At 41.8% G+C, this 26994-nt stretch overlaps 4 protein-coding genes across 6 annotated transcripts; 3 read left to right on the top strand and 1 right to left on the bottom strand.

Annotated features, from left to right (window-relative positions):
- The first annotated feature begins 184 nt into the window (after window positions 1-184).
- On the top strand, window positions 185-4012 carry LOC125215475 (Pentatricopeptide repeat (PPR) superfamily protein). Of its 3 annotated transcripts, XR_016137271.1 has the most exons (4): window positions 185-2247; window positions 2338-2418; window positions 2630-2700; window positions 3878-4012. XR_016137271.1 is itself a non-coding variant. In XM_089069025.1 (2 exons), the coding sequence occupies exon 1, from the start codon at window positions 325-327 to the stop codon at window positions 2215-2217; it is 1893 nt and encodes a 630-aa protein (XP_088925151.1). In that variant the 5' UTR covers window positions 185-324; the 3' UTR covers window positions 2218-2247; window positions 2338-2623. The 3 variants fall into 3 exon arrangements, 1 of the variants encoding a protein (XP_088925151.1); XR_016137270.1 differs by having other exon boundaries at window positions 186-2418; XM_089069025.1 differs by lacking the exons at window positions 2630-2700; window positions 3878-4012 and having other exon boundaries at window positions 2338-2623.
- On the top strand, window positions 3172-4510 carry LOC125215476 (transmembrane epididymal protein (DUF716)). The gene has a single exon (XM_048116899.2). The coding sequence runs from the start codon at window positions 3340-3342 to the stop codon at window positions 4276-4278; it is 939 nt and encodes a 312-aa protein (XP_047972856.1). The 5' UTR covers window positions 3172-3339; the 3' UTR covers window positions 4279-4510.
- Window positions 4511-4787: 277 nt separating this feature from the next.
- Window positions 4788-12295, bottom strand: LOC125209238 (uncharacterized). The gene is made up of 16 exons (XM_089067611.1): window positions 11970-12295; window positions 10986-11391; window positions 10702-10879; window positions 10461-10600; window positions 9056-9687; window positions 8891-8973; window positions 8149-8249; window positions 7814-7958; window positions 7658-7726; window positions 7528-7573; window positions 6623-6945; window positions 6396-6475; window positions 5766-5901; window positions 5301-5481; window positions 5139-5221; window positions 4788-5071 (listed from the first exon to the last, which is right to left on the bottom strand). The coding sequence occupies exons 1-16, from the start codon at window positions 12070-12072 to the stop codon at window positions 4943-4945; spliced, it is 2835 nt and encodes a 944-aa protein (XP_088923737.1). The 5' UTR covers window positions 12073-12295; the 3' UTR covers window positions 4788-4942.
- A 3471-nt stretch (window positions 12296-15766) lies between these two features.
- Window positions 15767-23184, top strand: LOC125209237 (uncharacterized). Its single transcript, XM_089069459.1, has 4 exons — window positions 15767-17287; window positions 17594-17975; window positions 20130-20232; window positions 22366-23184. The coding sequence occupies exons 1-4, from the start codon at window positions 15767-15769 to the stop codon at window positions 22973-22975; spliced, it is 2616 nt and encodes an 871-aa protein (XP_088925585.1). The 3' UTR covers window positions 22976-23184.
- The last annotated feature ends 3810 nt before the right edge of the window (window positions 23185-26994 follow it).

Below are 26994 nucleotides of genomic sequence, written 5' to 3'. Positions count from 1 at the left end.
AATTGGGACGTCCGCGAGTCGCCCTTCCGCCGGCCGACGACCACGCCCCTCCCGTGTCCTTAAGGGACGTCCGCTTCCGCCCCAATGGCAGACGTCCCGGACACCCTTCCCGGAAGTCTGTCCGACGTCCTACGGGAAGGGTGCCATTGCGGATGCTCTAAAATGGAGTGGATCTCCTACTCCATCCCTAATATACTTGGCTCTAAAACTAGTTCAAATCTGTAAGCGGTAAACCCCCGTTTTTTCATGAACTTATTTTTATTGAGCACTGAAGTTTAAAATTCAGGTGTCATCAATTGAAAACCTCCCGCCTCGCAGCCGGCCATGAAATGGCGCAAAATTCTTCCTCTGTATAAATTCCGCACCCACAGATTTCTTCCATTTCACCACCATTTTTCATCACCCGCTCACCCACCGCCGGTGCCTCCGATAACACCTGATATTCTCGTTTCTCTAGTCAAATCTTCTCAGTGGCATTTAATCAAACACCTTTCCCCAAACTTGACCCCTTCTCTGATAGCCTCCACCCTCCTCCATCTCCGTGCTTTCCCTCTCCCCACCCTCGATTTCGTTGCAAATATCGGCCCTGATTCTCTCACCCACGACTGCTACTTCCTTGCCGTTGCTATTGCGGCGCGCTGCCCTTCCCCGAAACACGCATTGCACCTCTTAAAGGAGTTTATCCGCTCTCGCCCCTTGTCATGTCGGGAGGTTTTTGATGGATTAGTGGGGGCCCGTGAGAGGCTGAGCATTTCCAGCACGATTGTGTTGGATTTGTTGATAAGGGCGTATTGTGAGTTGAGAAGGGGTCATGGGGTCATGGAGTGCTTTGGATTGATGAAAAGGATTAGGGTTTGGCCGAGTGTCGAGACGTGGAATTGTATGTTTAGTTTGTTGATTAGGTTGAATGGGGTTGGTGTTGTGTGGGGCTTGTTTGGAGAGATGATCAGGTTGGGGATCCGTTCGAATGTATTTACGTTGAATATATTGATCAATGGAATGCGTAAGGAAGGGGATTTGAAGAAGGCCGAGGAGGTGGTTGGGTACATGGAGGGTTTAGGGATTAGTCCGAATATAGTGACATACAATACACTGATTTATGGGCATGCTCTGAAGGGAGATATTGATGGTGCTGATAGGGTTCTTATGAGAATGAAGGCGAAAGGTATCGATCCGGACTCGTATACTTGTAGTTCCTTAATAAACTGGATGTGCAAGTACGGGGATATTGGTAAGGCGGCTGCCTTTCTCAGGAAAATGGAGGTAATTGGGTGTGTTCCAAATGCTGTTGTTTATAATAACCTGATCAGTGGATTTTGTGGCTGTGGGGATGTGGAAAAAGCTCTTAGTTACAGATACCAGATGGAAAAGAGAGGAATAGTTCCAACGGTGTCAACATATAATATGTTGATCCAGGTGTTGATGGAGAAGGATAGGGATACAGAGGCTGACGGTTTGATAAAAGAAATGCAAGCCAAGAATATCTGCCCCAATGAAATCACATATAGTATATTGATTAGCAGTTGTTGCAGGGCTGGGGATGTGGGGAAAGCTCTCAGACTGCACGATGAAATGGTTAGTAAACGGATTGAGCCTACTCGGGCAACTTACAGTTCACTCATCCGTTTGTTGGTAGATTGGAAAAGGGTGGAAGAGGCAGACAATTTACTTGCAAAGGCATTAGCAAAAGGCGTATTGCCTGATCTTGGCATGTTCAATACATTAATAGGTGGTCATTGTGAAAATGAAAACACTGAACGTGCTGTTTCACTTTTAAAGGAGATGGAGAGAATGAAGATCGCCCCTGATAAAGTGACTTACAACACTATGATGCAGAGTTACTGCAGGGTTGGTAAGGTTGAAGACGCTTATAGCCTTCTCGATGTGATGAGTAGAAGAGGTATAAAACCAGATTGCATCAGTTACAACATTCTAATTCGTGGATATAGCAAGAGGGGTGATATGAAAGATGTTATGAGAATTCGGGATGAGATGCTAAGTTTAGGTTTGGACCTTAACCGGCTCACTTTCAATGCTGTTCTAGAAGGCCTTAGCGAACATGGGGAAGGAGCAGGAAATCATGCTGAGGTATTCCTTAAAGAAATGGTTTATAAAGGAATCAATCCTGATGATAGTACGTATATCTCTTTAATTAAAGGGTGCACAAGGGCTTCTGAAGGAAAAGCATTCCTGATCAAAGATACTGCAAGGATATAAACTTTTTGCCAAGAAAATGCCACCCATGAGGTTTTTTTTATCAAGGACGTGATATTTTCTAATATTCCTGATTTGAGAATCCTTTTAGCTTAGAGGTTGAATTTGTACTCCTTTCCCCAGCATCACTGTCCATGGATATATCTCCAGAATTCACTGGGAAACGGTTGGTACGCTGTATTTTGTGATGATATTCAACATAAGGTACTCACATAGTATGCCATACTCTGAGCAATCTCAACTTTTGGTATCTTAGTTTAGAGGCTCTACAGTTTCCAAGTTATTTCCTCTTGCTCTTAGTCAACTACTTTCTGCACTTATTCTGTGACACCAAGTATTTTGTATGGTTACACTATCATTGCAACAAGTTCACCTTTCATGAGTATCATTTAGTGAGTTTTCATTTTCCTTTCAGGGCAAACAGATTTCCAGTCATAGTGGTTGAGTACTTCAAACTATGAACTTGCATGACAGTATTTGGGGAAGGTAATATTCCTGGGATCTCATGTTCATGCTGCTAATAAACTTAAAAAATTCATGCTGCTTCTCTGTAGTTGATGACCTGTACACTTACGTGACTTTAGAGTCAAAGTTAGTCACTACATGCTGGTGATATTGATACGTGGAGATCTGTAATTCTTGTCTTTTATCTTCTTGGTTCATTTTGTGGCCTAACATATTTATCTTTAAAAGGTGGTTTCAAATCCAATCAAGCGTGGCCATATGCCTGCTTTTTCTTAGTAATGGGTGGTCCATTTTCCTACCCGTCTCTTTCTTTCCATCTTTTGTTCCTTTTTCATACAACCTAGTATATAAAGTTCAAATGGAGTGTGGGTCAGATATGTGATTGCATCCCCCCCCCCCCCCCCATCTCCTCTCTCTCTCTCTCTATCTCTCCCCATGTCAGTGTCAGTGGCTCATGCAGCTCTCTAGGGGTATTTGCGTTTGATTCTCTCTTTTCTTTAAGCAGTAAACAAAGCATGCATAGTCTGTAATAAGAGACAACGACTGCGAATAATGTAATTTTTATTGGTGGAAACACATGCACCATGCACCAACAACTGATAAGATATCAACTAACTTTATCATCTTCCTCATCTGTATTACTAGTATTTAAGTTGCAATATGAGTGTTATGGATACTATCCTTCTATCGGAATTTACGCAAGGAATACCAATGGGAACTTTTCTTGGTCATCTAGTGCCTGGGCTAGCCCTTGCTTCTCTTGGTCTGTGGCACATTACAAACATCCTGAGGGTTTACTTTCTGAAAGGCTCTGGCCAGTTCATGTTAAGGCTTTGGTACCCATTGAGATGTCCACTTCGGATGCTAGAGCACCTCGAGCTCATACTTATCCTGCTTTTTTCGTTATTTGCAATTCTGATCCAGATAGTAGACATTCAACACCCTCACTTCTTCTTCGAGCTTGACAACGTTGAACATGCTACCATGTTCTTCCAGCTAGTTATATTCACAAGTTTCACACTTTTTGCTGAGTTGAGTCATTTATCAGAAACTATGTTAGGGGTCTCCTGCGTCCTAGTCGCCTCGATTTTTGGGCAGGAGCTTTTCTTACTTCATTACCATTCCACCGATCACGTAGGGCTTGAAGGCCATTACCATTGGCTGATGCAGCTCATAGTTTGTGTTTCGTTTCTGGCAGCTTTGTATGCAACTGCTTCCCCGTCCAGCTTTCCTGCAGCGCTAATTCTTTCGACATCAGTCGTCTTCCAAGGATGTTGGTTCATAAACATGGGGTTCATGCTATGGGTTCCTGATTTTGTGGCGCGAGGATGTACAACACAGACGATGATTCAGAGCAACGGCATGATGCATGGAGCAGTTGTGTGTGAGACGAAGGAGGCTGAATCCAGGGCGAGAGCGTTGGCAAACCTGCAATTCTGCTGGATTCTCTCTTTGATCTTGGTATTTATAGCATGTAGCTGCGTAGCTTTTGGCAGAAAGGTAACGCAGAGGAGGCAGTCGCTTGATTATGAGGCGCTTTCGAGTCCAGGCGCACATGACCCTCATGCAACTGTTGGATTGAAACAGATCCAACTCTGAGTTTTATGTTTAGCTAAAACAAGTCATCAATCCATTATGATGGTGGTATTTTTATTTTTATATGCTAGTGCAACATCTAGCAACGATACAAGTTTTCATTTTATATTTGTGTTGTAGTAGATGATGTATCACTAAATTAAATGTATTAGGTGATCATTTTCGCTGATTTGGCTATGATATGAAGATAAATGGAGTATGTATACATACATATACACATGAATTTATGCTCAAATTGCAAATGATTGCTTAGCCCTTGATATTCGTTTCCATTAATTCTCTCTCTCTCACACACACACACACACACACACACACCACGGCCCTTCTTTTTGTGTGGGTAATGGAAACACATGCACCACGCACTAACAATTTATAGATAAGAAGTCGCAAATTGCGTGAGGAACACTGTTTCTTGTCTTTAAATTGAAAAATAAGAAGTGGTAATCAGAAAGAGACCTACGTATTATGCCGTGTTTACATATCCTATGAATACTTCAACAAAGAAATTCCAATAAGAATAAATAATAATGATAATTATAAAATATCTTCCAAGTGATTTAAATACAATTTGTGTATGAAAATAAGATCGTAACAGGATTGCAGAAACACGTAAAAAAATTAAGTTAAATCGAGTACTACACTAATTCTTGACATATACTAACAAAGTTCAAAACTGTGAGTGCTGCATATGCATCTTTTCATGGATATCTCTCACCAGCTCACGCATTTCTGGAAATATTGTTATCAGAACAAGCTCCAGAATTGCATACCCAAGTTGCTTCAAACATATTGTAGACTGCAATCCACAACAAAAAAGTTTACATAAAACTATAGCTTGTTTTCAAAATATATTAAGTTCGTACCTGAATGAAATAGTATATATCACGAGCACAACGTTTGTACTGCTTACGCCCGATCAAGCTGACCAAGGCAGCCGGAGCGCCATCTATGTCATGAAGATGAAATGTTACCAAGTAGCATCTATAAGCTTACACGAATCATAAGAGAATGGGTCAACTACTCACCGAAGATGATCTTCTTCACATCACTAGCTCTGCGAGCTGCCTCAAGCTGTTGCTCGAAAGTTGGAGGCTGAGCGACATTCCTCCCACCTTGCTGACTTGTAGTTTGTGATCCCTTATTGTCATTGTTAAGTTTTGATTGAATACGGAACGTCAGAAAGAATTTTCCACCGGGCCACAGAAGCTGATGAGAGAATACAAAGAAGTACATGAATAAAACATAAATTTGCAACTTCTTTAGCTGATGAAATTCTCAACCCCCTCCCACATTCATGGAACTTGTACATCTCAACATGCTGATTGTGTTATTATATTAGTTAACATGTAAGCGATATAACATTTCCGCAAATTCATGAAACTTGTTCATCTCAACATGCTGATTGTGTTATGAGTTAGCATGTAAACGATAAAATGTTTCTGCAAATTCACGGCTATGTAAGTTTCCAATGCATTCCATCATTTACTTACGTCCTGGAGCAACCGGATCCCTTGTGAGATGACCTCCTCTTTTCGGAGCCATTGGATTTGCCTCAAAAGCCAGTCATCAATGGCATCCTCCATGATCAACTGCAAAATTTGCTTTGATATCCAAAAAACCTGCCTCCTACAATTAAAGAAAATCAAATCTGCAATTAATAGTCTGCAGGAGTGAAGTCCCTTGTTGTCCTATTCAATTTGTTAGTATTTCAGATGAAAACCTTTCAGACCTTGTTGGTGTGTTTCTTTGGTGAAATATAGACATGAAAAGTGCTTTTAAAATCAACGACACACATCGTCTCAATTGCATTCCTAAGCATCAGATCGTTAATTCACACACACAATTTGTCCGAAGTAACCCAAAAGAATTGAAGAGCAGAATGGTCTGGAAAAGTGAGAAAGCATGTGAAATTGTCACTGACAAGCAGATAAGTGTGAAGGTGGATGTGTTAAAGGCCAAGGCTCTCAGAGAAATGCATATTAAAAACCTTCATTTTCACCAGGCAAAATTTGCAAACCAAATGTAAGGAATGCAAATGTTCATGGACACCTGATTTCACTATTTAATTGTATCACCAAATGAAATTTTAACATGTAAATGATTGAAAACGAAACTATCACCTTAGCCAGCCTCTTCTTTTGAGCTGGAAGACATTGTCAACTAAATTTAGAACTGGAACACTTAAGTTTGGTGGTGTCCACTGCAAGGAAAAACACATCAGCTAGATTTAGTATAATCAAGGGTATGCACAAGTTACAGAAAATGCCTAACTGACGTAGATGTAACAGTTAAGAAATAGGCAACATAGCTCCTGGGACAAGAAGCACAGGTCAGCCACCCAAATTACCTCTGGAGGCACCCCGGTCGGATCCTCTTTCAGTTCACCGTCGAACTGCCCTCCATTCACATGGGAAGAGTTTTCTGCTTCGTGTTGCCCATGGATTATATCTTTATCACCTTCCTCATTATCAGAAAAACTGTTATTTGTATCAGTATTTGACTTCATAAAAAGCTTATTCACATCATCAGAATGCCAGGCCACAGTTTTGGTTGCAAATGAAGATGGCGGTTCAGAAGTAGCTGACGGTGACTTAGCCACTATCTTCATTAGGCCATCAGACACCCCTTTGAACTGGCGTGAAACGTCGTCCATAGCACCATCCACATTAACTGTTTTCCGAGGGAAAGTTCATGATGATTTATTAGGTAGACACAATTGAAATAATGAAGTTATAGCAAGAAAGTAAAACTCTTTGCACAGGAAAGGGACTAACTAAAGTTGTTAACTGGGATATCATTTCACAGGAAAACTTCGGCATATTAATATTTCTTTTGGGAAAGCTCAAATGTATTATGACATGATAAATGTTAATGTGAAATACATGGAAACGTGGTAGGAAACTAGGCATGTAAAAAGTAAAGGACTAAACTTCAATTTAATCTCAACATTTCCTTTAAGTGTAGTGCAAGTATTTTCTAAGATTTTGCCGAAATGAGAAGAACTCAGCCTGGTGGGATAAGATGATCAGATGGATGTATGGAACCTTTGACATTTTTTATAGCGAGTTGCTTCAATAAACTTAATAAAGCCTTTGATCATACTGTATATTGAGCATTTAAAAGGGTATGGAGTAGAGCCCACCATATACTTCACCTCACAGTCAGTCAGCAGGAGATGCATGTGCCAGTGAAAGAAACTCAGAAAGCTCAATATAAACGAAAAAAGGTCACTCGAAAAGAGAAGCCAGATACCTGCCAGCGTTGTTATCACTGAAGTCGATTTCCCGAATGAGTATTTCTTCATTGATTGTAAAAGACAAAAGTTAACACAGAAGCCAGAGGTACTTTATGATTTCAACAAATATACAATACAAGTGCAAACCTTAGATGAGGAACTTAGAAAATCCCATACTTCATGTTGCTCTGAAACATTGGGAATTGACAAGAGATCCTGATAAAGAGTACATGTACATTTCAAGAATCAAGAAAGCCAAACATGGACATGCATCTACTAGCGTGAGAGTGGGAATAACCATACTTGGAGATACTTGTCAAGCTGGATACAACGCTGGTGAACAAACGAATCTTCCGTGCTAGAAGAGAATATCCTTTTTGGAGGCAATTGCAATGTATAATTAGGAATGTCCCTAAGATGCCTATGCAATCTCTCAAAATTTCGGTATCTGTAAACAAAATACCAGAAAGTAAATATCAACTGAAATGACCTTGAACATTATGAAATCTCCTGATCAAATTGAATAACTCTCATGTTGGAAAACCCAAACAAACAGAATAGAAGTATAAAAAAACATGAAAATTATTTTAAGCAAAGTGGAATTCTTTTAATTCTAACTTCTCTTCAAAATCCATTACCTTCTTTTCACAAACCAAGTGATATTGTTAGCACCTGTCACAGCAATCGAGTAAACTGCAAAAGAAGTTGATCCAAGTTTCTCGAAGTATGCTCCAATAACCTACAGATCAAGGACCTCGAATCAGTTAAAGTGCTGAATATAGTCAGAGAGCACTTACAAAGGTGATGGCAAATTTTCATTTGTTTATCTTAACTGAAGCCTCAATTACAGATATGTTTGCCAGTAGATATTCTGTTCATCCAATGTACTATCAATTAATGCAATTCATGCTCTAAAGAGCTTCCCAAGATATTATTTCACGGGTACATCACTTAGACATAGGAAATAGATAATTTGGTAAACTACTATTCCATGGACAAATATTGTCATGTCTTGGTTATTAGGTGCACCTTTTTTGTTCTTTTAGTTGATAAGAAGCAAAAACTTTAATTTAAATAGAAAAAAGAAATGGCTCAGAGGGGTTAGTCATTCCTTAATTGAAAAAACATTCTGACTAATGATTATAGTGGAACTTTAATCTCTAACCACATCTGACACAGTAAAGATTTTAAAACTCTACGATTTAAAATTAACCAAAGGGACCAACAAAAAAAAACAAGATTTTGGCATGTTATAAAAGGTCAAATATGTTCTGTTGAGGCATCCTAGTGATACTATCAACCAAAGAAAAATGTAAAGAAAAAAAGGCTTAAAGTCTTGCTAACTGAGATATTACTAGAAAAGGAAAACTGGAGTCTTACCCTACATCTGAGTTTTGGAACATATTCATTGTATGATGCCTTAGCTGAACCCCTCTGGCCATCTGGAGTAAGATCTCTAACATCTGTATTGTAGGTTTCATGAGCAACATAAGATTATTGACATTGTATTTTAGAATTCAGTAGTGATGGATGTACAGTCCTTACTAGTAATTATAGGCTGCAGTTTTGGTCGAACTTCCAAATGAGCGATGCTGTTTGATCTTTTAAACTTTCTATTACTAGGATTATTCTCTAGCTGATTAAACACATTTTTCTCGACATCCCGTGGCCTGCTTGAGACAGCAAAACTGAGATCACTTGGGAAACTGTCCTTGTGACCTTTATCTTCTGTTTGGATATCAGGCACCGACTCTTTTATAGGAAATATGACGCCGACTGAACTAGTAAGTTCAGGGGCTTGAACTTCTGATGCAGCCTTTTTCTGAAAGTCCTTTTTATAGTTTCTTCCTATAGTCCACATGAAATCCAGATTTTCAGGCTCAAGAACCTCTGTTCTTCTCTGAGTTGCAGCCTCAAACACTTTTGCCCACTCCGCAGATCGTGCATGATCCTGCGCTGTTGTAGGTTGGGAATTTCCAGAGGCCCCTGATTCTAGCTCCTTGTTATCATTGAGCTGAGATGGAGGCATGCCAGTCCCTTGGTTGCTGGAACCGTTATCTCCAGGGGCAGTTTGGCCAGAGTTCTGACCTGCCTTTTTTGTTGATCGAGCATTGGCAAGATTCTTTACCCACTCGGTGCACAGTGCAATTATGTATTCAATTAACTCATTGATATACCTGGAGAAAATACGAGATAAGTATGATCCTGACTAGCTTTCACAAACACATAAATATTTGGTTCGCTAACTAAGAAGATGGAAAATTTTGCAAGCTTGAAAGTTCAAATAGTCTCAAATAAACATTGAACCTTAGACTACTAATTGTGACACAAACATATAGTAACGTTTTTAAGAATTCCATATAGCTAGATTAAGCAAGAAGTTTTCTATTGAAAATCTGTGTGTGAGGACCCTGGTGTTAAATAAAGCAAGATGTCACCTTTAATTATATAGCTCAACTACTCATATTGCTTAGATTCATTTAAATGCTTAGAATTAGAAATTTGACGTGCACGCAGATATCACCAACGACATGAAAGTTGCAAAAATCACCCAACTGTGGTCTGGTAGGACTCAAAGATCATCTTTAGACTTATTACTGATTCATTGGTTCAATGACCTAATAAATAAATAAAAATTGTAGAATCACCTGATGAAACAAAAGAATTGTAGGACCTAATGAAACAAAAAATTTGAAGATGGAAGCACTTTTGGTATAGCTGAAACATTTCTCATAGGAAGGAGGGAGACAAATCAGAACACGAGACTTTGGTAATAAGTTTATTTCTAGAGTTTATTTAATGTATGCAGTAAATTAAATCTAAAGTATGTATGTCCAGGTCAGGCTACTTCAGGAAAAGTTTATTTCTAGAGCTTATGAAATTATGAACAAAGATGTTCAGGCTGATCATTAGACAAACACATATAGGAGCTAGAAGAATAGTAACTCACACGGGATTGGCGAAATTCACAAGAGGTTGTATTATCAAGCAAGTTAACAGTTCACGAGCAATACATCGAATTAATGGGCATCGGGCTTCAGTTGGTCTTAACACAACAGCTAAAAGCCCACCCATGAGCTGCTGAATTACCTATCTTTAACAAGTATCAGGTGTCAAAATAACTAACCAAGATAAAGACAAAAAAATGAAAGTGGGCAAAAGATGCCTTTCAAATGAGAACACTTCTACACCTTGTACTCACACTCTGAAGATATCAAAGCAGGGTGAAGCTCTTTGGAGGCCATGAGATGCCGTTTCAACTTTTCGTCCCGTTCCTCAGAAGATAATGTGTTCATGACATCCCTTCCAATTACAATCTGATTTCTTCTGAAGAGATCAATATGATCCCCAATCAGATCTACTATATCCCTGTTGAAAAAGTGAGACTATGTTCAATCTTTCACATAATCAACTGCTTTAACTGCCATTTTGTCCGAATTCATTTATGTACACCATATATACCACTGAGTAGTACCTTGTTAGCAGCTCTACAAGGTTCACTTCTTTGAGTCTTCCAGCTATATCACCAAAAACTTCCATGATTATAGCATGTATGAGCTCTGGCGCCTCCTTGTCAGGTGTGATATCTGAATACCACAAATCTATGACAAACTCAGTCAGAGCCTTGTTTACGAATTCCTCAAGAGCAGCTTCAACAACAGGGGAGTCTATCTTTCTCTTCCACTCTTGTGGCGAGGGCGGCTTGGTAGAAAGCCGCGAGTCATTTGCAGATAGCTGCTTCTTTTCTAAGTGTGACAAGTAAGATGTTGCTCGGACATTTCGAACCTTCCACTGGAAGTCCACCTCATTAAATAGTATCCTCATTCCAGCAACAAGGAGAATAGCAACTGGAATATTCATTACCATGGATTTACTCGTATCTGCATTTAGATTCACAGCCAAAATTAATTGCATTTAGATTCCAGCAACAAGGAGCATAGCAACTGGAACATTCATTACCATGAATACACATAATGATAGGGTACTTTCAGTTCAAGTTTTCAAAAAGAATGAATTGTTCTGATCGAAATAATACAGCCAAATCAACTATCCAACAGATATCTTAAATTATACTCCACTACACACAAAGGCATTAACAAGCAAAAATCGAATCGGCTATTGCCTATTATGACATGCATGTTGACAAACCAGCATATTGTTCTCCCTCAAATGACCGTAAACTTTAATCCACAATTCGAAACAGGAAAAAATTCCACAAATTTTACTAAAATGTGATATCATGAATCGATTTCAAGCTAACCTAACGGAAAAAAATGTCAGAAATCAAAACAAAATTCAAATCAGCGGAACCTGCAAATCTTCTGAAATCTAGAATTAATGAGATTAGAACATCGCATTGATCCATCAAACACCGGCATACACGCTAGAAACCTACTAATAAATTTAATTAAAAAAAAACAGGAATATATGATTTCAGATGAGAAGATAAATAGCTTACGCGTCAAGAAATAAGTCACGGTGAAAATACAGAGAATCCACCACACCGTTCGAAGCTTCGCTTCCCGGATTAGATCCTGTATCCCATCCGCCATCGTCTTCATGATTTGTTTCTTCGCCGCTATAACACAAAATTATTATACCGAGAAATGCAATCGAACGTCAAATTGATCCGGCGATGAGAATATAAAACATTTCAATCAACAAAACCGCGCACTTATGATATTCCAGAGAAGAGAAAGGATTCAGATTTTTCACGAGGTCAGAAATTTGAGTCATTTCCTCTCCTTTCTTTTCCTTTCATTTGAAATAACTCATTTTCGTGCTATTTGGGAGGAAGAGAAAGAGTAAACGAGGGAAAGGAAGGCGCCACGACTCCATTTCTGTTATATTATAACGTACATATATATACGTGACTTTTTTCACAAAATTTTATGCTATGAAATTTTATTTTTGGATGAAAAATAGGTTAAATCATTAAATTTGGACAAATTCTAGTTAATCCCACAATATATGAAACTGAAATATTATATCATTTACTTTCAATTTTTCACAACGATATTCAAAATTACATATTTCAATAAAATAAATAATTGTTCTTTTAGATTCTTTTATGTTCTTATTTTTTTTCTTTATCTATCGAAACAATAATATTACCAAAAAATGTCAATTTATTAACGAATTGAATAAATGAAAAAAAATTGATATTTTGTAATTCAATGTTTCAATTTCAAATGTTTCGAATTTGACCAAACTTTATACTCCCTCCGTCCCGCTTTAGCAGTCCCATTGACTTTTCTGCACTCGTTTTATAAAAATGATAATAAATAGTTAAAGTGGAGAAATAATAAAGTAAAAAAGAGAATAATGTAGAGAAGAGTCTTATCTACATTATTCTCTTTTTTACTTTATTATTTCTTCACTTTAACTATTTATTATCATTTTCACAAAACGAGTGCAGAAAAGTCAATGGGACTGCTAAAGCGGGACGGAGGGAGTATATAAGCTGCAACCAAGATATAAGAGCATCCACATTGGCGGCTAGCGCACTGGCTAGCCGATTCGCGTCGCTAGCTGGTCGGCTAGCCGAACCATTTGAATCGGCCAGCGCCTTTTCGGCGAGAGAATAGGCGAGCGCTGGCCGCCATTGCAGGCTCGCGATCGGCGAGCGATCGGCCAGCTCAATTTTTTATTTTTTATTTTTGAAAATTATTATATACACGATTTTAGTTTCATTTTCATTTGCACCACTTGTATTAACGAGTTTTCTCTCTCTCTAAATTTCTATACAAAAGCAACATCGAGCGATGGACAATAACAACGAGTCCAGTCCGTCGACGAGCGGATCTCAGACTCCCACGGTACCCATGGGGTCTGGATGGGGGCAGATGGGCGGCCAGATGGGCCAAGGGTACAACATGAACCTTTGGAAACAGTTGATGGGGTTGATGGCAGGCGCGCAGGGGGGATGCATTGGGGGATGCCGGGCGGGGGGCAGGCAACGCCGGAGTGGGGAGGTATGCCCCAGATGTCGCAGCGGATGCTACACCAGATGATGGGGATGATGCCGGTATGGCGGGGAGGGATGCAGGGGTCACCGGGGGGGGGGGGGACACGGTCTATCGTCCCACTCTTGATTTTTTGACGGCTTCGTCTCATACGTCGACCCCAGTGGAGACGCAGTTCACTGGGGATGACCGTTTCCCATTACATGAGCTGGGGATCGATATGGGGGAGGCGGACACTGCCGTTCCAGCGGGGGAGTAGGGGGTCGGGCCGCGCCGAAGAAGAAGAACAAGAGGAAGAGCAAGGTGGTCGGCGAGTCGTCGCAGCCGGCTGTTGACAACACCACCACACAGAGGAAGTGAACGGAAGAGGAGTACATCGCCCTGGCCAAGGCGTGGTTGTCGGTTTGCGACGATCCGCTGGTTGCGAACAACCAGCGGATCGTCAACATGTGGGCTAAGATTAGAGCAGCCTACAGGAGGAACTGCCCGCACGGAAAGGGCTACACCGTGGAGGAGTGCCGGAAGCGATGGGAATGCATCAGGGCCGCGGTCGGCTGATTTTCGGGGTTGTACGCCAACGCCCTCCGCATGATGAGTAGTGGGCAGACTGAGGAGGACTGTCAGAGGATAGCGGAGAGTCTGTTCCCCAAGCCGGGGGTTTATAAGGAGTTCACCTTCTGGAACTGCTATCTGGTGCTGCTGAAGGACTCCGAGAAGTTTCGGGCGGGGGTCGACGCTGGGTGGCCGAAGAAGCAGAAGCTGAACTATTCCGGCGATTACAGCGGCAGCAGCGGCGGTTCCCACGACCTTCCCCCGGATGCTGAGGAGTTTCCGTCCCCTCCATCGTTTGCTCGCCGCACTCGCCCGGTTGGCCAAAAGCGGGCGCAACGGGCAGCGAGGGGATCCTCCCCCCTATTGCCCCAGGAGGTCCAGTCGGCAGCCCCCCACCCGCGTACACCTTCTTCTCGCGTCAAAAAATGCGGAAGCAGATGTACAATGTCTTCCAAGATTGGAGGGCCGCAACTGACCCCACGGAGAAGAGGTTTCTTCACTCAATGCTCGAGAGCATGCAGGTCGATTTGGATGCCGCGAGGGCACATATGGGGGGCTTAGATGCGGGCTCAGATGCCACCGATGTGGAGGTCCCGGGTGGCGGCGGCGACGACGATGAGGAGTAGAGCCCGATTTTTTTTTAATTATGTACTTTTTTTTATGTATGTACCTTTTTTTTATTTAAATGAAATGAATGAATTTTCCCGTATATGTCTCGTAAATTTAATTCCATAATTTATCGTAAATTTAATTCGGTAAATGTAGTTGTTTTTGAATTATTTTTATTGCGGCTAGCCTGTGGCTGGCCTTAGGCTAGCCTATTTGATTAAAATGAAGATGTGGCAGGTGGATTTTTAGTGCTGACGTGGTAGGGAGAGAGAGTGGCTGGCCTATTGCCATTATGGATGCTCTAAGTCTCAAGTTTGACGTGATCAGTTGTAAATATTTGTTAATTGCTAACTGTTAACTATATCAACATCCTAATTCCTATGTTATAAGTATACGTCAACATAAAGAACATCCTAATTCCTATGTTATAAGTATAAGTCAACATAACGATATTTGTATTTCAACAAATATATATGTAATGCATGTAATGTTATACATTTGTAATGTATTTTTTTTTATCTAATCTTTTCTATCATACGATCCCTCACGATGAATCAAGGTTATCTTGCTAATCAAGATGTAATTTAATGTATTTGTAATGTTTTACTTTTAATAGCACCTCTAATCCCAATCACCTCAATTTTATTTCATTTTTTATGTAAAGAGAAAAGAAACACATACAAATCATCAAGAATGAATTGGCAGTAGAAAAGAGACCTTAGCGCTAAATAAAATAACCCATGTAAACTTAATCGTTTTACAATATCAATGATAATAAAAAGGAACAGAAAAAGTAAATTAATTTACGTATTATACAATTACTCTATGACATTTACATTAAATATTTTAGTTAAAGATGGGCATACACTCACAAATGAATGCAGTAAGGGATAATATAATATGGCAAGAGTTTTTATCCATATTTAGCAAATTTTAAGGCAGGCAAATACGAAATAAAAGGCGTGTCTTCTGTATTTTAGCGCAAGAAGCAACATTGACCTTCGAAAATGGATGGATGTGCTTGAGTTTAATGGAAACGAATGCATGGGAAAGTTGCTCATATTATTGTGCATATATAAGGTATATTGCTACAATGGATTGATCAATTTTTCCCAAGGAAGTCATCGTCATGGAAATCAAAACCTTGGGTTGCTCTCTTATCCTCCTCTTCTTCGCCCTCCTCACAACCCCTTCTTTCTCTCTATCATTTGGAGCTGGAGGTGGAGTTGGAGGTGGAGTTGGAGTTGGAGCTGGAGCTGGAGCTGGAGGTGGAGTCGGATTTGGTTTTGGTGCTGGTGCTGGTGCTGGTGGTCAATTTGGCCAAGTATCCGAAGCAAACGATGAGGATAGTGACCCGACCATGGGTGTCGCAGCCAACAATTATCAAGGACTAGACGCCGATCAAGAAGGATCAGACGCTGGGAAAACATTGGCTACACCCGAACCCAACAACAAACAAGAAGGCGATGAAAAATCAGACACCGGGGAAGAGCAAACCCCGACATCCGAATCCAATGATCAACCAGAAGCAAAGGCCGGGGATGAAGGATCAAAATCAGGCACTGGGGCAACATCGACTAATATAGTGAAAGTGCCGGCCTACACTTGTGAACCTGTCAAGGTCGGTTCAATCCCAAAGCTCGCTAGTCCGAGGCTAGAAGGGCCCTACAAAGCCCTACAAGCATTGAAGAGTGCCATTTTTTCTGATCCAAATGGGTGGACAAAGAATTGGGAGGGCCCGGATGTGTGCAGCTACAAAGGCGTCTTTTGTGCCAAGGCACTAGACGACGCTAGCGTCCAAGTGGTGGCTGGTGTCGATCTCAACCACGCCGATATCGCAGGCCACCTCCCCCCGGAGATTGAGTACTTTACTGACATTAGTCTCTTCCATCTCAACTCCAACAGGTTCTGCGGGATTATCCCGCGTGGGATCAAGAACCTCAAGCTTCTCTACGAGTTGGATTTAAGCAACAACCGCTTTTGTGGAGCGTTCCCCGAGGTGGTGCTAGAGCTGCCTCAACTTAAATACCTCGACCTTCGATATAATGAGTTCGAAGGGGAGCTACCGGCGGGGCTCTTCGACAAGGCCCTCGATGCGATTTTCTTGAACAACAACAGGTTCCACTCAACCATCCCAGAGAATTTGGGGAACTCCACAGCCTCTGTTATTGTGATGGCCAACAACCGCCTCTATGGGTGCATCCCGACAAGCATAGGCAAGATGACAGAAAAATTGGATGAGTTTGTGGTTTCGCACAACGAGCTGTCGGGGTGCCTACCAGAGGCGATCACGATGTTGAAGACAACCAAGGTATTTGACATCTCATACAACAAGTTTATGGGCGACCTACCACAGGGGGTGGAGCATATGCAGAGTATAGAGGTGCTCAGCATTGGGAACAATAAGTTCAGGAGCAAGATATCAAAAACTGTTTGCACGTTGCCAAAACTCAAGAACTTCACCTGCTCTTACAACTTCTTCGACGCCCAAGATCCTGAGTGTGTGTCTGTGGCTTCCGTTGACAGCAAGACAAATTGCTTGCCACGGGAGCCCAATCAGAGGCCGGAGAAAGAGTGTCGCATAGCATTGAGCAAGAAGGTCGACTGCAAAGCTGGTTGTGGTTCCTCAACTTTGGGAAATCCGCCAATAGCTCCAGCTCCTAAACAAACACCCACACCCATGTTGGTGCCATCAACCCCAACACAAAAATCCACACCTTCGCCATTGTCTGAGCCAACACCTTCCACACCAGAGAAGATTCCTACCAAGAGTGCCCTTTCACCTGAACCCATGTCGACGCCATCAACCCCGACACAAAAACTCACACCTTCGCCAGAGCCAGAGCTTGATCCAGAGTTTGAGCCAGATTACGAGACTGAGCGAACATCTCCAAATACAGGTAAACCACCGTCCACAAGTGTTCCACTACACATGACACCTCCTTCTAAAAAGGAGACACCATCCTCCACCCCCTCACCAACACCCATGTCGGTGCCATCAACCCCAACACGTGAACTTACACCTTCGCCAGAGCCGGAGCCAAAACTTGAGCCAAATGATGATCTTGGACCAACATCTCAAGAGACATATAAGTCAACAACCACAACATCTCCAGTGCGTGAGCCAACACCTTCTGATGAGGAAGAGGAGACGTCATTTTCTGCACCATCAACCAACCCTACATTGACACCATTAACCCCGACACATAAGTCTGAGACAAAACCCCATGAACAAAGGGTGGCGCCGATCATAAGAGAACGACCACCTACGCCGCCACCAGTATCCGCCCCTTCACCTAAATCTACGCAGACGCCATCAACCCCAACACATAAACCTATACCACCACAATCAACATCACCTTCACCAGAAAAGTCATCGACCACAACCGCTCCCTCGCCCAAATCAACCTCGACAAATAAATCGACACCTCCTCGTGAAAAGGAGACTCCTGAAGAGGAGACTCCTGAAGATGATGAAGAAGAGGAGACTCCTGAAAAGGAGACTCCTGAAAAGGAGACATCGGTCTCGGCTCCCCCACCCAAATCCACCTCGACACATAAATCCACACCTTCGCCAAAATCTGAGCCAACACCTCCTAAATCAGAGAAACTCACACCTCCTCCTGAAAAAGAGACTCCGGTCCCCGCCCCTGCACCCAAAACCACACCAGTTTCATCACCACCGACACAGAAACTCACACCTTCGCCAAAATCTGAACCTACACCTCCTAAATCAGAGAAACTCGTACCTCCTCCTAAAAAGGAGACTCCTGAAGAGGAGACTCCAGAAGATGATGAAGAAGAGGAGACTCCTGAAGAAGAGACTCCTGAAAAGGAGACATCGGTCTCTGCTCCCCCACCCAAATCCACCTCGACACATAAATCCACACCTTCGCCAAATTCTGAGCCAACATCTCCTAAATCAGAGAAACTCACACCTTCTCCTAAAAAGGAGACGCCGGTCCCCGCCTCCTCACCCGAAACCACCCCGACGTCGTCAACCCCAACACATAAACCCACGCCTTCGCCAAAATCTGAGCCAACACCTCCTAAATCAGAGAAACTCACACCTCCTCCTAAAAAGGAGACTCTGGTCCCCGTCCCTTCACCCAAAACCACAACAGTTCTATCACCACCGACACAGAAACTCACACCTTCGCCAAAATCTGAGCCAATACCTCCTAAATCAGAGAAACTCGCACCACCTCCTAAAAAGGAGACTCCTGAAGAGGAGACTCCTGAAGATGATGAAAAAGATGAGACTCCTGAAAAGGAGACATCGGTCTCTGCTCCCCCACCCAAATCCACCTCGACACAAAAATCCACACCTTCGCCAAAATCTGAGCCAACATCTCCTAATTCAGAGAAACTCACACCTCCTCCTAAAAAGGAGACGCCGGTCCCCGCCTCCTCACCCAAAACCATCCCGACGTCGTCAACCCCAACACATAAACCCACACCTTCGCCAAAGTCTGAGCCAACACCTCCTAAATCAGAGGAACTCACACCTCCTCCTAAAAAGGAGACTCCGGTCCCCGCCCCCGCACCCAAAACCACACCAGTTTCATCACCGCCGACACAGAAACTCACACCTTCGCCAAAATTCGAGCCAACACCTCCGAAATCAGAGAAACTCGCACCTCCTCCTAAAAAGGAGACTCCTGAAGATGATGAAGAAGAAGAAGAGGAGACTCCTGAAAATGAGACATCGGTCTCTTCTCCCCCATCCAAATCCACACATTCGCCAAAATATGAACCAACATCTCCTAATTCAAAGAAACTCACACCTCCTTCTAAAAAGGAGACGCCAGTTCCCGCCTCCTCACCCAAAACCACTCCGACACCTCCTAAATCAGAGAAACTCGCACCTCCTCCTAAAAAGGAGACTCCTGAAGATGATGAAGAAGAAGAGGAAACTCCTGAAAATGAGACATCGGTCTCTTCTCCCCCACCCAAATCCACACCTTCGCCAAAATATGAGCCAACATCTCCTAATTCAAAGAAACTCACACCTCCTCCTAAAAAGGAGACGCCAGTCCCTACCTCCTCACCCAAAACCACTCCGACACCTCCTAAATCAGAGAAACTCGCACCTCCTCCTAAAAAGGAGACTCCTGAAGATGATGAAGAAGAAGAGGAGACTCCTGAAAATGAGACATCGGTCTCTTCTCCCCCACCCAAATCCACACCTTCGCCAAAATATGAGCCAACATCTCCTAATTCAAAGAAACTCACACCTCCTCCTAAAAAGGAGACGCCAGTCCCCGCCTCCTCACCCAAAACCACTCCAACGTCGTCAACCCCAACACATAAATCCACATCTTCGCCAAAGTCTGAGCCAACACCTCCTAAATCAGAGAAACTCGCACCTCCTCCTAAAAAGGAGACTCCTGAGGATGATGAAGAAGAAGAGGAGACTCCTGAAAATGAGACATCGGTCTCTTCTCCCCCACCCAAATCCACACCTTCGCCAAAATATGAGCCAACATCTCCTGATTCAAAGAAACTCACACCTCCCCCTAAAAAGGAGACGCCAGTCCCCGCCTCCTCACCCAAAACCACTCCGACGTCGTCAACCCCAACACATAAACCCACATCTTCGCCAATGTCTGAGCCAACACCTCCTAAATCAGAGAAACTCACACCTCCTCCTAAAAAGGAGACTTTGGTCCCCGCTCCTTCACCCAAAACCATACCAGTTTCATCACCACTGACACAGAAACTCACACCCTCGCCAAAATCTGAGCCAACACCTCCTAAATCAGAGAAACTCGCACCTCCTCCTAAAAAGGAGACTCCTGAAGATGATGATGATGATGAAGAAGAGGAGACTCCTGAAAAGGAGACATCGGTCTCTTCTCCCCCACCCAAATTCACACCTTCCCCAAAATCTGAGTCAACATCTCCTAATTCAAAGAAACTCACACCTCCTCCTAAAAAGGAGACGCCAGTCCCCGCCTCCTCACCCACCCCGACGTCGTCAACCCCAACACATAAACCCACACCTTCGCCAAAATCTGAGCCAACACCTCCTAAATCAGAGAAACTTACACCTCCTCCTAAAAAGGAGACTTTGGTCCCCACCCCTTCACCCAAAACCACAACAGTTTCATCACCGCCGACACAGAAACTCACACCTTCACCAAAATCTGAGCCAACACCTCCTAAATCAGAGAAGCTCGTACCTCCTCCTAGAAAAGAGACTCCTGAAGATGATGATAATGATGAAGAAGATGAGACTCCTGAAAAGGAGACATCGGTCTCTTCTCCCCCACCCAAAACTACACCTTCGCCAAAATCTGAGCCAACATCTCCTAATTCAAAGAAACTCACACCTCCTCCTAAAAAGGAGACGTCGGTCCCTGCCTCCTCACCCAGAACCACCCCGACGTCGTCAACCCCAACACATAAACCCACACCTTCGCCAAAGTCTGAGCCAACACCTCCGAAATCAGAGAAACTCACACCTCCTCCTAAAAAGGAGACTTTGGTCCCCGCCCCTTCACCCAAAACCACACCAGTTTCATCACCGCCGACACAAAAACTCACCCCTTCGCCAAAATCTGAGCCAACACCTCCTAAATCAGATAAACTCGCTCCTCCTCCTAAAATGAAGACTCCTGAAGATGATGATGAAGAAGAGGAGACTCCTGAAAAGGAGACATCGGTCTCTTCTCCCCCACCCAAATCCACACCTTCGCCAAAATCAGAGTCAACATCTCCTAATTCAAAGAAACTCACACCTCCTCCTAAAAAGGAGACGCCGGTCCCCGCCTCCTCACCCAAAACCACCCCGACGTCATCAACCCCAACACATAAATCCACACCTTCGCCAAAGTCTGAGCCAACACCTCCTAAATCAGAGAAACTCACACCTCCTCCTAAAAAGGAGACTCCAGTCCCCGCCCCTTCACCCAAAACCACACCAGTTTCATCACCGCCGACACAGAAACTCACACCTTCGCCTAAATCTGAGCCAACACCTCCTAAATCAGAGAAACTCGCACCACCTCCCAAAAAGGAGACTCCGGTCCCCGCCCCTGCACCCAAAACCACACCACTATCATCACCGCCGACACAGAAACTCACACCTTCGCCAAAATCTGAGCCAACACCTCCTAAATCAGAGAAACTCGCACCTCCTCCTAAAAAGGTGACTCCGGTCCCCGCCCCTTCACCTAAAACCACACCATTATCATCACCGCCGACACAGAAACTCACACCTTCGCCTAAATCAGAGAAACTCGCACCTCCTCCTAAAAAGGTGACTCCGGTCCCCGCCCCTTCACCCAAAACCACACCACTATCATCACCACCGACACAGAAACTCACACCTTCGCCAAAATCTGAGCCAACACCTCCTAAATCAGAGAAACTCGCACCTCCTCCTAAAAAAGTGACTCCCGTCCCTGCACCTTCACCCAAAACCACACCACTATCATCACCACCGACACAGAAACTCACACCTTCGCCAAAATCTGAGCCAACACCTCCTAAATCAGAGAAACTCGCACCTCCTCCTAAAAAGGTGACTCCGGTCCCCGCCCCTTCACCTAAAACCACACCATTATCATCACCGCCGACACAGAAACTCACACCTTCGCCTAAATCTGAGCCAACACCTCCTAAATCAGAGAAACTTGCACCTCCTCCTAAAAAGGAGACTTCGGTCCCTGCCCCTTCACCCAAAACCACACCACTATCATCACCAACGACACAGAAACTCACTCCTTCGCCAAAATCTGAGCCAACACCTCCTAAATCAGAGAAGAAGTCACCGGCACAGAAATCCTCACCTCCTCCAGCCCCCGCCCCCTCACCTAAAACCACCTCGACAGATAAACTCACACCTCCGCCTAAGGCTGAGCCAATACCTAAGAAGTCGACGATACACAGACACGCACCCCCTCCTCCTCCTAAAAAGGAAACACCGGCCTCCGCCCCCTCTCCAAAGTCTGAGCCAACGCCTCCTAAATCAGATACTCCGCCAACCACAGGCGCTCCACCACCTAAAAAGGAGACGCCGTCTCAAAAGCCACCACCTGCTCCTGAGAAGACAACGAACTCTGTTCCGCCACCTAAATCAGACTCATCCCCTCCACCTGCAAGCCCAAAACCACCACCAGCTTCCTCACCTCCCCCAGAAAAACAAGTTTCATCACCACCACCTGTCCACTCGCCGCCGTCTCCTGTTCAATCACCACCAAAAACCGCCTCATCCCCGCCATCTGAACCAGTTCAAGCACCACCTCATGCCAAACCGCCTCGTACCAAAGTCCCTGGTTTAATTGGTGCTAGCTACCTATCTCCGCCGCCACCACTGATTCCAGGCTATTAAAAGAGTCATATTTTAGGGTAAATGATTATATTGCATATAATGCATTGCAAAAAAGTAGAAAGGCCAGAATACTCAAATAGCACGATTTACTTGGTTTTTGCTATGTCCATCTTTCTATTGTGATTTTTGACTTGAAGCTGGGTGCACTGCAGTTTCGATTATTGCTGTATATGTATATGGAGATACAACTACATACATATGTAAACATTTTTTCCAGTTCTATAAATGTGTTTCTACCAAGGATACTTCTATTGAAAATACCATACCTAAATGGAGTAGTTAACTAAAAATCTAGTGAAATTGAGGTTGGGAAATTACACAATTACTTTGTTAATGATTAAATATTTGAAAGAAATATCATAAAAATAATTTGTGATGATAGCTTATACTCATCAGTGTATCCATATTTTGATACCGAGTTCATCGTTGAGATTTACATATATTTTATATAATCTTTTTGTGAATCATATGATGTTACAATATCAAATTGATAATAATTATAAGAGTCTTAAATTCAAATAGAATAAATTAAGCACCAACATAAAATGATTATGTGTTATCTTTATATGAGGGTTGGTTATAAGTGTTTCGTATGCAACAGGGCCACAAGTTACTGGATTGGGAATTCTACATCTTTAGTCGGGCTTGTTCAAAGATTGTTTGAAAAGATTATGAATAAAATAAAATAAAAGGGATTTTTCTCAATGATTTACGGAATATTCCAAGATTATATGCGTTCTTGAGATATTGTAATCAAGGGGTCCGGTGATCTAATACTAATCCTATTTTTGTGGTGAGTACAAAAAAAAATCCTCAACTTGTACAATTTATCATATTTTAAAAAAAAAAACAAATTTTCACAAGTACATTAATTAAACATGGAAATATCGTGGAAACAACCTATAATATTAAAATAGAATGATACGAATCAGTCAATATTATAGTAATAAGCAGGGGAGGGAAGTGATCGATTGCTAACTCACTCTTAATTTAAGACCCTAAGATTTGTAGAGGTGTAGTGATTTATAAATTGTCATGTGTATTTTTATTTTATTATTATTTAACTTTAAAAAGATAAAAAAACTACTAAAATTAGGGTTGTAGATCAAAATGTCAATGTAGTGTGTTAAACATATCAATACAATTAATTGAATACGTTAACATAATTTAACATTGAATTGTAAATGCACTATGTTGATATATTATCATAGGTACGTTAGGTACGTTGACATTTACCTAGTACTCGAAAAATACGAAAATTCAATTTTTTTTCTTTAAATTTTGACATTTGAACATATGCAAGTGATAGCTCGTTAGAATCCTTATAAAATTGTCTTTAGTTTGATATATTTTGTGTAAAAAAATATAAATTAAGATAGTTATAATCATTTAAAGTTTTGAAATAATTTTTAAAAGTTTGTTATAACTAAATTTTTGTTAATTTGAATTGATACTGACATTTTTTTTTGCGTCTTATTGATATTCATGAATGAATGATTTTATACCTTGATTTAATAATCCAATGCCTATAATTTAGTTGTATTTAAGAGAGAGTTAACAATATAACACTCCTCTGAGTAGTGATCAATGTTTAACTAATTTTAAGGGTATAACTAGAGAATAAATCTCAGCCACACATTTTAATACTTCAAATTAATCGTATGGCTTAAATAATCCTATTGCTTAGATATAGCCTAAGGGCATTTTTGGAATTCAGGAATTCAATATTATTAATTCAAATTTACGATTTCTTCACCATTACCATATTTGTGTATTTTCACCAAATTTAGCTCAACTCATTCATGATTCATGATTTCTTTCAAACTTATTATTTCTTCCAAAATTCACGATTCCTGATCGTTAATCCTCTGAATTTGTTCATCACGATCCGATTCCAGATTTCAGATTTATCACGATTCCAGATTTGTTCATCTCGTTGGTGATTTCCTGAGTTCTAATCATTCGTCAAGCGTGATTTTCATATTCGATTCCTGATCGATCGTCCTTCATCGTGAATAGTCTGAATTGCTATATGAATTCAATTCTGAAATACGATCACTATGCTAACATACACTGCTTACCAATGGCGCAAATTAGCTTCAATAAGGCCGCCGCAATGCTAGCGTACGCCGCCGTCGCGGTCTCGGCATTCGCCGCCACCGCTTCAGCTCAGGCTCTGGCACCGGCTCCAGAATCCATCTTCTGAGATTCATTGTCGTTGTCGATCTCCGGAACTGCCGTCGCCGCGTCAATTCTCCTATCCGCCGCCGCGCTGCTCAGGCATTGAATTGAGTGATTTGAATCACTGAAACTAGAATTGATGTATTTTCCCAATTTTATGTATGGATTTTTATGATTCATAGTAGTAGTAGTAGCGATTTGTTGTGGTTGCCTGGGTATTATTGATATATTCTTTGTATTTTATTCATTTCTGAGTAATAAAGTAAGATTTTTGCTTATTAATAAAGCTGAATTTCTATTTTCTTTTCATGTGTTTCGTAATTTTGAATTTTAGAATGATCGTATCTGTGAATTATAGTGAAACAAATATGCTCTATAGTGAAATAAATATACTCTACAATGAAGTAAATAGTTAGCAGAATATTGAATTTAATTGAAACGGATGAGCTTTATATTGAACTAAATAACACATATTATGAACTATATAAATTTTATACAAATGGTCATGAACGCTTGAAGTTTACAATCATATTTTTTCACATCTATCTCCATGTTGTTGCTACATTTTTTATAATGCTTTGATGTTGTCGCCAAGTCATTTAATGACTTGTGGTTTGATTTCGAAAACATTAATGCACTGCAATACTTTGCTCTTAGCCTTTGTAGTATTCCCTTGATGCTTCTTTAGGCAATTCACATTTTCAATCTTGTTCCCGCTCACCATAGTAACATTCATCATATACTTCACTTTAAGCTCTATACACTTCACTGAAATCAGAAAACACAAAACACATAACACTATTAGACATGCATCATATACTCCACTCTACATAAATTGATTCCCTGCAAAGGTTAAATACTTCACTATTAGCATTTATTAGTTCACTTTAATCTCTATATATGAAGCTACTTGGGATGTGACAGTACAAGTGTAGTGTGTGTGCAGTGTTGCGATATTCAAATAAGGCAGGTTCCCCAGATCCAGCAAGTCCACTAGATCACTTGGTCTAGGAACTCGTAGGTTGTGCGGAATCCCGGTCGTCGGACACACAAGTACTTCCCCGCTTCAAAAACCCTCAACCACTTTACTAAACCTAGTATAGGGAAGTAGGGATCGATCCCACAGAGAAGGATGCGTAAGACTCGTAATCAAGGATTTGGGAGTATTTTTGGTGTTGGCTGCTGCCACGCAATTTCTTGGGTTGAGGAAAATTAAAATTAACTTGACTTGGGAATATTAGAAAGAAACTTAACCTAACAGCTAGACCTAGGAGATAATTCTACGGTGGGACCACATCTAAGAAAAAGCAGAGTACGACTGGAAAGTGGCAGAATAACTAACTCTTGTACTAACTGACAGTGACATCGTCTTCTACAACCAAATTCGTATAAAACTTCTTGAGAAAACACATAAGCAAATCAAAAACAGGGCTACTAACTTGAAATCAAATCTATGCATAAATAACGAAGAACTTAACAGATCTGCATACCTAGACGAAGTGAAATAGAAAACAAAGGAAATTAATCAAGTCTATCAACTACTGTTTCTTTCACACGCCAAAACCAACTTCAGACGCTAAATCCACTCCGGATCCAAGCGTCCGACACGGACTCCAAACAGAAGAAATTCTCCATCACGTCAGATTTACAAATTTAAGCTCCGAACACTCAATCAACCACAGATCTGTCACCAAATTCCACATCAAACACCTCAATAACGAAATAAGCAGAGATCGACATAGCAATTTAAGAATTACGCTAACAGCAGAGAGATCTAAGCAAAATAACTTGAAATTAAACAACTAAACTCAGATCCATGAGCGATAAGCAGTTAAACA

The sequence above is a fragment of the Salvia hispanica genome, chromosome 3 (genome assembly GCF_029641045.1).
Source record: "Salvia hispanica isolate PSC_SH4W2 chromosome 3, Shi_PSC_v1, whole genome shotgun sequence".
In the NCBI taxonomy this organism is placed as follows: domain Eukaryota; kingdom Viridiplantae; phylum Streptophyta; class Magnoliopsida; order Lamiales; family Lamiaceae; genus Salvia; species Salvia hispanica.
This window is presented reverse-complemented; position numbering and strand designations above follow the sequence as displayed.

Excerpts from the sequence above, each read along its gene's own strand:
- LOC125215475 (XM_089069025.1), top strand. The coding sequence starts at position 325 with ATGAAATGGCGCAAAATTCTTCCTCTGTATAAATTCCGCACCCACAGA.
- LOC125215476 (XM_048116899.2), top strand. The coding sequence starts at position 3,340 with ATGAGTGTTATGGATACTATCCTTCTATCGGAATTTACGCAAGGAATA.
- LOC125209238 (XM_089067611.1), bottom strand. The coding sequence starts at position 12,072 with ATGAAGACGATGGCGGATGGGATACAGGATCTAATCCGGGAAGCGAAG. Across the intron at positions 8,974-9,055 it reads ACTGCAGCCTATAATTACTA|ATGTTAGAGATCTTACTCCA; the intron begins GTAAGGACTGTA and ends CCTACAATACAG. Across the intron at positions 7,574-7,657 it reads TTCTAAGTTCCTCATCTAAG|AAATACTCATTCGGGAAATC; the intron begins GTTTGCACTTGT and ends CAATCAATGAAG.
- LOC125209237 (XM_089069459.1), top strand. The coding sequence starts at position 15,767 with ATGGAAATCAAAACCTTGGGTTGCTCTCTTATCCTCCTCTTCTTCGCC. Across the intron at positions 17,288-17,593 it reads CTTTGGGAAATCCGCCAATA|ACACCATCCTCCACCCCCTC; the intron begins GCTCCAGCTCCT and ends TCTAAAAAGGAG. Across the intron at positions 17,976-20,129 it reads AACCCCAACACATAAACCTA|CTGATTCAAAGAAACTCACA; the intron begins TACCACCACAAT and ends AGCCAACATCTC.